Source organism: Eriocheir sinensis, chromosome 8 (genome assembly GCF_024679095.1).
Source record: "Eriocheir sinensis breed Jianghai 21 chromosome 8, ASM2467909v1, whole genome shotgun sequence".
Classification (NCBI taxonomy): Eukaryota; Metazoa; Arthropoda; class Malacostraca; order Decapoda; family Varunidae; genus Eriocheir; species Eriocheir sinensis.
The window spans coordinates 18067986-18077985 of NC_066516.1; the positions used below are offsets into that span (position 1 = coordinate 18067986).

The window sequence follows — 10000 nt, forward strand, 5'->3', positions numbered from 1 at the left end:
CGCTCGAAAAGAAGGAAAGAAACAGATGCAGGAAAAATATTTAAGAAAAATGGCAACGTCCTTTTAAAAGCAGAAAAAAAACAAGCATTCATCGGTCAAACTACAAAGCCTGCTTCAACATGGAAACACACACAGACACACAACAAAAACAAAACAACAACAAAAAAAAAATATTGCAAAGAAGTATATGTATAATATATGCAAACAAATTAAAGCTTAAAGGTACTGCAAAACTGAGCATTAAAGAGCTTACACAAACGCTGAAAAGTATACCAAAGCTTTCATACAGCCGCTGTGACTGTAAAAGTGCAACGGATCTTACTATAGTCCCAGAGGGCAACCCAAGTACTAAGCAATGACCCTGCACCCTCTGTCTCCCTGCCAACAACGAGAAAACGTGCGCAAGCAGCTTAGAACCCATCATGCACATTGTAGCGTCTAATAAGTGGGAGTAGAAGGAGGTCAAGGAGGGCCTGCTGCTGAGAGTGTGTGCGTGGAGGGGTGTTGTGTAGGTGGGAGGGTGTTTGGGCGGGGAGGGGATGGTGCGGGGGCGGGGTGAGTATTCAGCTTATCGATAAACAGTTTGATGATAAAAAATAAAAAATAAACATTGTTGCGTAATACTTATTCATCATTATCACATTTTGAGGAGAAAATTAAAGCATCTTAAGACTACTGGGCATTTATAGAATACGGCATCAGTTTAGGATCATAACATTTCTTCATCCATTATATCTTTTTTATCGGCGTCGCAGGCATCGATCAACAGATTGTCCATCTTTTTAGTGTTGTCGTTGTTCTTCTCTTCCAGTTGTTTTCCTGGCTTACCCATACATTGTAGACATGCCATTGTATAATAACAATTGTTAGCCCTGATGAACCCTACAACACGGCATTATAAACAAAGTCAGCGTTTTTATTTTTTTGTACGTCTTGGCCTGTGGCGCCGGTAGGTCTTCACAGTAGGGCCTGATGGTCGGCCCCAGCCCGTTGTGGCGCAGGCAAGTGTTTATAGTGGCGCCATCTTTATTTTTCAGTATTTTCAATTTTAAACCCCTAGTTGCATAATATAAATTGTTGGGGGTTTGTTGGAGGGTCATGCGACGCCGATCTAGCACAGTTTTTGTGCTATTAACACTTGTTATAAGGAGGAAAGAAATTCCAAACACGGAAAGAGAGAGAGAGAGGGAGAGAGAGAGATGAGTGACCTGAATTTTTGCAGGAAGTAGGGGCGATCGCCACCGTTAGGAAAAGGACGTTTACTTTTCCAAAACAAACCTACCTGTCGTTGGTAACAGTGATTGTATTCTTCAGTGATGTATTTGGTAGATGCAGAATTATTCCCAGTTTTCAGGAAACCTTTTTTTGCCACAAACCGCCATGGTAATGCCTTAGTTTAGAAGTAGGAAACTTTATTTATTTAGGCTATTTTCGCTGAGTGACTTATTACTATTCACATGTTGTCCTGTATACCACCTATTATCCTGGACTCCAAAAAAACTCTTTAAAGAGGCTGAAAGATGAGCTCCAGGGGGCAGCATGACCCAAGCAAGATGGCGCCTTTATAAAACAATTTCCTGAGCCATTACGGGCTGAGGACAACCACCAGCCCCACATTAAGAAAACTTGTCAGTGCTATAGGCCTAACAACGACATGTGGAGTCTTTAACAGCTATCACGGAGATGCTTAAGAACAAGGATAAGGATAAAGAACCTATTCCTGTAAATGGAGGACGCTCTATAGGTGACGCTGCCTACACCATGAGAAGGAGACTAACGGGAACAAGGGCTGTGCGTGAATGAGTTTCCTCCTTACCTGGACGATGAAGAGGACCCGTTCGTTGAGGAGGAAGTCGTTGTCCAGGTCCTTTATCAACGCCACTTCGCCTGTGTTCCCTTTTATTGAAAAATACTCCAGACCGTCAACTGTTAAGGGAGGAAAATGAGAGATTGATGAAAAGTTGGCAGTTGAAAGAATTAACAAATCAATTAATGAGTAAATAAAGGAATAAGTATCAAAGTGTTTTCCCATAAAAAAACATACCTATTCATTTAAAAAAAAAAATCTCATTCCTGTTCGTTTTTTATTTTTTATTTTTTTATTTTAAGCTGCTAGTTACACGACGTTTCTGTTGTAATTGATGTTGTTTACGTATTTTCCTGTTTATATTTCTTCTTCTTCTTCTTCTTCTTCTTCTTCTTCTTCTTCTTCTTTTATCATCATCATCATCATCATCATCTGGTCCGGCATGCGCAATGATGCCTATCTTAAGGCGGTGTCACACTGGCCGTTTTCTTCCAACCGTTAGGGCTACACGGTTGCCCGTACGCCCAGCCGGGAGCGAGTTGTTGGTTGTCCGTACGGATGGGAAACGGTTGTGGGTACGATCAACCGCGCGGCTGTGTGTAAGCAAACAGTCGATGGTAGTGGTTGAGGAGTGAGGAGTAGTGGAAGATGGTCTATGCCAAGAGATTCGTAAAGTGGATTGGCAGAGCTGCTTAGTTTACTATTTAATTGAAAAGATAAGAGAACACCCCGTGCTGTGGGACCACAGTTCAAAAAACTGTTTTCTCCATCCCATGAAATTGTAGGACTCCCGGTCTTCACAGCACAGTTTTCTGACGAGGTTTGGGTAAACACTCCCGTCCTCCCGTCTTTGAAGCCATGATCGTCCCTACAACCGCTTCTTTCTTCCATTTAACTGCAGCAACTCCACAACTTAGGTAACGGCAGCACAAACCGCAGCAGCCCTTACTTTAGCAGACAGCACCATGCCGATACATGGCGACTGCTTTGTTTATGTTGTGCATACGTGCAACCGACCTTGGCCCTGTGTGACGTACACCCGGAAAAGTTGTAGTTGCCGGTTGCCGCTACCGCCAACGCGGTTGGAGGAAAAATGCCCAGTGTGACACAGCTTTAGAGTAGCTTTAGGCATCTCCAGCCAACCGCAGCCATTTCTTGTTGAGGTGACTTCGGTTGATTAGTACAATGCGAGTGAGACTGAAGCCCATTCTGGGCATCGTGTCTATTATTGCAGTGTACGCTTTTATTGAGATTTGCAAAACTGAGAAGAAGGAGGTGTTCTACGTCAAACTTGACCCCGTAGACTAGTACTCCCCTCGGGACACACTCATTGTCTTGTGTGACTTTACAGTAACTCTAATACTGGCACTGATAGGGTTGCCTATGAGTCATGTGTTAGTGTTCATGATTTTGGCATCAGGATCCTCTTGAATTTTGCAGGATCCAGGTGAGTGCGAATTGCATGCTTTTGGTACCAGAGAACAGAGCTACACCGCCGGATATTGACCGCACACTTGTAAGCAATCGTTAGGGACCCTTTAGAACTACAGGATTATCCGAGGTGCAGAGTTGTTTGCAACTGATCATAGGTTTGTTGTTGTAAAACTCTAGCTTCACGTGGTCAGGAAGAACCTCGAGATGTAAGCATACTGTGTTTCATCTGAAGAGACTGAAAGATCTGGTATGTGCTCATGAGTATGCAGTGACAATCTCACATCGGCTCAATGTGCTCTGTACCATTAAGGAGCCTATAGAACTGTGGGATACCTTCAAACGTGAAACTCTTCGATATGCAATGGAATGTACTAGAGAGCGCTCAAGATTAAGAAGTAATTTTGCCTCGGGGAAGACACTGAAGCATATCGAGAAAAGTTGCGTTGCCTGGCTTTCTAGGAATCTGGACGAATATAAGGCTCCTTTACGTAGAACTTAAGCTTTCCTAAGGAGAGACCTGATAATAATAATAATAATAATAATAATAATAATAATAATAATAATAATAATAATAATAATAATAATTGATAATAATAATAATATTATGACAACTTCATCTACCACCACCATCACCATCATCACAATTAATTAGTATATTTCTACCACTACTTCTCCTATTCCTATTACCGCCACTACTACTACTACTACTACTACTAGAGTCATACATCACGGCAGCCTCTATAAATAAAAATCGCCTGCGCCACCAACGGGCTGGGGTCGCCGAGGAGACCCCTCAAGAGAGCTTACCGGCGTTCAGTGCAGCACTTAAAAAATAAAGAAATAGAATTTCTCACCGTCCGGGTTGGCATTCTCCAAGGCATATGTTACGATAGCGTTGATTCCAGTGTCGCCGTCAGTTGCCATGATCGGGTCAGGGTAGATGTCGAGCGGATCGCCGGGATTCTGGGGACGGGAAATGGGGAATGGAAACAAGAGAAATGAAAACGTATGCCTGATTACCCTGTAATCTCTTTTATCACCCGAAGGAAGAAGGAAACATCAACTAGAGGCTTTCTGGGATTAGACCGACGGATGGACAAAACTGTAGGCTGGGGAGAGAGAGAGAGAGAGAGAGAGAGAGAGAGAGAGAGAGAGAGAGAGAGAGAGAGAGAGAGAGAGAGAGAGAGAGAGAGAGAGAGAGAGAGAGAGAGATAAGAAGATTCTGAAAAGATATGAAGAAAAGGGGAAAGGAGATGTTGCTGCTGCTGATGATGATGATAATGAAGAAAAGAGAAGTAAAAAAAGAAAACGAAGAAGAAAAAAAGGAGAAAGGGAAGAGTAAAAAATAAGAGAAAAAGAAAAATGAATGGATGAAGAGGAGGCGGTCAAAAAGGAGAAGAAAAAGGAGGAGGAGGAGGAGGAGGAGGAAAAGAAGAAGAAGAAGGAGAAGAAGAAGAAGATAAAGAAGAAAGAAAAATGAGAAGAAAATTAAGAATAAGGAGAAGAAGAAGAAGAAGAAGAAGAAGAAGAAGAAGAAGAAGAAGAAGAAGAAGAAGAAGAAGAAGGAGAAAAAAAGGAAGAGAGGAAGAAGAAGTAGAAGAAGAAGAACCACTAAAGTAGGAGAAAGTGGAGGAGGAGAAGAAGAAGAAGAGGCGGTCAAAAAGGAGAAGAAAAGAGAAAGAAGTAGAAAAAGAAAAAGAAGAAGAAGAAAAAGAAGAAGAAAGAGCAGGAGGAGGAGGAGGAGGAGGAGGAGAAGAAGAAGAAGAAGAAGAAGAAGAAGAAGAAGAAGAAGAAGAAGAAGAAGAAGAAGAAGGAGAAAAAGAAGGAAAAGAGGAAGAAGAAGAAGTAGAAGAAGAAGAACCATTAAAGTAGGAGAAAGTGGAGGAGGAGGAGGAGGAGGAGACGGTAACCATACATACCAAGACGGAGGAAACTTCACTGTAATAATATGCGTAGCTGAAGACAGGAGGCTCGTCGTTCACGTCTACTACATTGATGGTGATGGTGGCGGTGTCCGTCAGAGGAGGAGTCCCTTTGTCCTGGTGCAGAATGGAAGAGATAAAGGGACTCAGTCAGGTTTCAAGGATGAAGATTGCGGTTATTTTATGTTTATGGGACGTACCACATGAAGCAAAGATACAGACATGCACACCTAAGCAGAGGCAGATAGACACTGATGCACATAGATTTCATTGTCGTCTGGCAGCTAAGACACCAAGGACTCATATTCCGTGGCACTAACAATTTTTTTCCGCCTTGACTCACCTCGAAAGTGACGTCGCACGTGATTATTTTTAGCACCTCGAAGTCCAACGGCTCCCGCAGCTTGTATTCCACTGGCCGCGCGTTCAGCCCCGAGGTGTAGGTGAGCAGCGTGGACTCCAGGGGGCAGCCATCATTCACACTCACAGAAAATTGGTTGTTGGGTTCTGTACCATCTTGGTCGTGCACCGATGTCTGCACGGAACAAATGAATGAGTAATGTTTATGAGAGAGAAAAAAAAAGTAAACCAAGGAAATGATTAATGTTTATGTGAAAGCGGAGAAGACGGAGGCTTATGCTAGTTTAAAGTTGAATTTTTTTTTTCTGTAGGTTGTAAGGACGTGTTAACTCCTTGCTGTGACGTCAACAAAGTGTCTGACTGAAAATATATTTTTGTAACTCGTTGATATTTCCTTTTCTGCATCCTCCTCCTCCTCCTCCTCCTCCTCCTCCTCCTCCTCCTCCTCCTCCTCTTCCTCCTCCTCCTCCTTTCTCCTCCTCCTCCTCCTCGCTCTCGTCCTTGCCCTCCTCCTCCTCCTCCTCTTCTTCATCGTCTCTTTCCTCCTCCTCCTCCTCCTCTTCATCGTCTCTTTCCTCCTCCTCCTCCTCCTCCTCCTCCTCCTCCTCCTCCTCCTCCTCCTCTAGCACTACTGATGTGTCTTCTTACTCACATTAAACTCAGGAATGGTGTAGCCAGTGTTCAAATTTTCGGGGATATCCAGAGTGTAGGTCGTGGCCTCCGGGGTAGGTTTCTGAGTGTTTTCGTCCATTATTTTGTGTGTCAGCGTCACTGAACACTGAAAGGAGGTCCAGGGGGGCACGCATCAGCTATAGTAAATTAATATTATGGCTCAGAGCGTTACTATAAAGTGTTTCTATTTTAGTTTTTGCAGTATAAGAGCCAGCGCTCAGACAAAAAAAAAGCAAAACGCTGCTCTCACAGGAAAAAAAGTTAAAAAAGAAGTGAACGTGATTTAGGATAAGAGGTGTTTTGCTACTCCCTTTCTGCACACATTTAAGCAATAGGAAGGAAGAAATACAAATGAAAAAAATGCCGTTCTAGAACTTAGTGGTGAAAAGGATGAAAAAAAGGAAGTTAGAGGGTACCCCATGCATTAGTATGTCGGACAGGAAAGGAATAAGCTAAATTGGACAAACGTGTGCAGTGAGGTCGCGGGAGGTATGGAGGCATGTAGTCAGCAAGTTCAGAAGAGTATTTATTATCAAAATGGTGATAAACGATACCACTGGAAGTAATATTGCGGCGGCTTTCAGGGGTAGAAAATAGTCAGTAATGGATGAGGCGTAAAGCGTTTGATTCTCCAACTTTGATTCCCCCGCGCGTTGGATGCGCATTCCATATAGGGGCGAGCAAGACCCTTGTACATAGATAGTACCTAGCAGAGGAAAACGTATAGATGGAAACGATACAGAACGCCTAGCTTCGACTAAGCAGACTTTTGTAAGAGGTAAAATAAGAAATTTCCAGTCGCCATTTCAACTGAAACACAGACCGAAAATGTAAATGGGAACAGAATTGTGTTACCGCTGAATAGGGTTAGATGCCTGAGAGCTTGTGTAAAGTTGTTAGATGGAAAAATCGAGTTCTAAAGCATTAAAGAACACTGAGATCCTTTTGCCCCAATCTAAAATGTCAAGTTAGATGTTAAGCGATTCGTGACATCCAACGGTGAGTTAAGGAATATTGATTGAGTTGAGATTACGTTAAAAGATGTAGAATAATATATAGGAGAATCATTGGCATAGGAGTACATAGAACAGATCGTTTTCGGAAACACGATCATCAATGCATAATAGAAACACTGTGGGGAACACAACAATGCCTTGTGGAACACTGTTTATAGGTTTAGAATTAAAACAGTATTCGTTTAACACCGCAAAAATAAATTGACCAGAAGGGAAACTGGAGATAAAAGGAAGAGAGAGGGATCAAAGCTGTAAAAGGTCAGACTCAGCCAAAAAAATTCTAGATGTCTAAAAGAACAATAACAGTCTCACCGAAACGAGAGGATGAAAAATAATCGGCTAAGAAAGTAAAAAGCCTCGTACGTAGTTTTTATTGACCATCAAAATATTTAAAGGTTAAAAGTTAATAAATGCTTAATTAAATTCCTGTTTAAAACTTACAAAGGCTTTAGAAAGACAAGAAAATAAACATGCAGTACGGTTGCTTAAAGGACGAGGTTTGAAGACAATAGGAGCAGCCCCATGAGGACCACAAGCCTTGTGATAATTTAGTCCGGAGATGGCATTCTGAGGTAGGTTAAAATATTGCATAACATAGTCAAAGAGAGGGTGGATTATAGGAATATGCACTGAAACATCGACAATTGAATTTTTTCTTAATAAAAGTTTTAGTTGAGTTGAATAGATTTGGCCCGATTTCGAATAGAATGTAAAGTGCATGATTTTTAGAGGTTGGAAGTCTGAGGTTCCTGTTAAGGGATGTTGCTCTCTCTCTTTGATAACACGGGAACTGGCGTGATTAATCTGTTTTTTTTAGCAAAAGGGACAGGTAAAGTACCTGGAATATTTATCGGTATTACACATGCAATCTCCCGGAAAGTGGTTTGCACACACAAAGGGGTATCCTGGAAGCAATCATTCTAGTGGAAATCTTGGAAGTACATTCTCTTTGCACAAGAAACTGAAAGGTGGAGATTAGAAAGAGGACTAGAGTGAACAACGTGATCCCAAGCGTGGTCAGGGATACATGTAGGGCTCTGAAACAACCTTTCTTTACCAGGGTGGTCAGGGAAAGAGGCTGAAACTAAATTAACCATGGACATTAAAATCTCTAAAAATAGCAATTTCAACGAAAAAAATTGGTCAGGGTGCGCTCTGTTTGGAAATAAAAAGTTGAATTCTAGTCAGTAGAATTAGGTGTGATAAATTGCACAAGCATGATTCTTGGTAAAGTGGAAATTAAATGTTAGGCAGATTGTGGAATTTTTTGAAGAATCTGGATCGTTTGGACGAGAGCAAGTCGTATAACTGCGCATTTATACGCAGCACAAAACTTTGAGCTAAACTTTATGAAAGAGGAAAGAGTCAACCAATTAAATATTGATATTAGTGGTATCAGAAACATGTGATCGTGTTTAATGAGAGATTGTGATAAATTCTTCATTATCTCCTATATATCATAGAGATGGGTTGCTAATATTTCCTTTTCTTTAATAATTATGAATCATCATTAGATTGAATTTTAATCTTCGTTTTCATCTAGTCATGAAATTCTGTTTGTTAATACGAGTACTTACATCGCCGGTGATGGTGGTGAAGCCGGTGAACATTACTTCTGTTGACATTTGGCTCTGAAACAGAAGTACAGTATTCACTATGTAAATTTCAGTTATATATTAAACGTTTTATCTAATTAACTACTGTGTTCTCTGCACAACATAAAAGATAAAGAAAAAGTAGTTTCTATTATTTATTTATATATATATATATATATATATATATATATATATATATATATATATATATATATATATATATATATATATATATATATATATATATATATATATATATATATATATATATATATATATATATATATATATATATATATATATATATATATATTACAGCAAGGGAGACAGGTCAAGGGCACTAAAACAAAGTGGTGATAAAAAAAGCCCGCCAATTGCTGCTCCAACAAGAGAAAAATAGAACAATATGCCAAAAAATAGGTCATTTTATGGAGAAGAGGTGTCTTTCATAGCTGGGCACGATAACTGAAAACCTTATTCCCGATAACTGATAATGGAAAACCTTATCGGTGATAACCGATATTCGTTAACTGGAAACACAAATATAGGCGATAACCGATAACCGATACCCGATATAAATCCACAATTCCGATAGGCGAAAACAGTATTATTGATATTTCAAATAAAAAACAGATGAATTCAAATTTTCATTACCTGTATTTTAGAAAACTTACAAAACCTGAAAACCACACGTTGACACGTACACATGGACGATAATACTAGAAACGCCTGAACCGGTGTTGTGTTATTTGGCGTCGCCACCGTCAAAAGCTGACGCTTTTGTTTACAAACACTGGTCTCTTGTAAACTGCGCATGCTCAGACCAGCAAGCGTAGACCTGTACAGTCTCACAAGGCTTTTTAACCTTAATTAAGAGTTGCTGGAAGGCTGAATCAGACATACAGTACCACTACCACCATCCCCGCTGTTTCTAGAACGACACTCTGTACGAGTTGTATTTATATGTACAGAGTGTCGTTCTAGAAACAGCGAGGATGGTGGTAATGTATGTCTGATTCAGCCTTCCAGCAGCTACTTTTAATGTGTTAAAAAGCTTTGTGAGACTGTACAGGGCTACGCTTATTGGTCTGAACATGCGTAGTTCACGAGAGACCAGTGTTTGTAAACAAAAGCGCCAGCCTTTGACGATGGGACACCAAATAACACAACACCTGGTGCCTTCAATACCATGGC

The 10000-nt window shown here is 40.8% G+C and overlaps 1 protein-coding gene across 8 annotated transcripts in view; it reads right to left on the reverse strand.

The window, feature by feature from the left end:
• The window catches only part of LOC126995613 (protocadherin-23-like), a 52440-nt gene that overhangs the window by 28899 nt on the left and 13541 nt on the right, over positions 1-10000 (reverse strand). For all 8 annotated transcript variants that reach the window (XM_050855315.1, XM_050855313.1, XM_050855319.1 and 5 more), the window contains 6 exons: positions 8789-8842; positions 6176-6301; positions 5507-5698; positions 5161-5280; positions 4096-4204; positions 1817-1926 (listed from right to left, as the gene is read on the reverse strand). In XM_050855315.1, coding sequence (XP_050711272.1) covers positions 1817-1926; positions 4096-4204; positions 5161-5280; positions 5507-5698; positions 6176-6301; positions 8789-8842 — 711 coding nt within the window. The remainder of the gene's footprint in view (positions 1-1816; positions 1927-4095; positions 4205-5160; positions 5281-5506; positions 5699-6175; positions 6302-8788; positions 8843-10000) is intronic.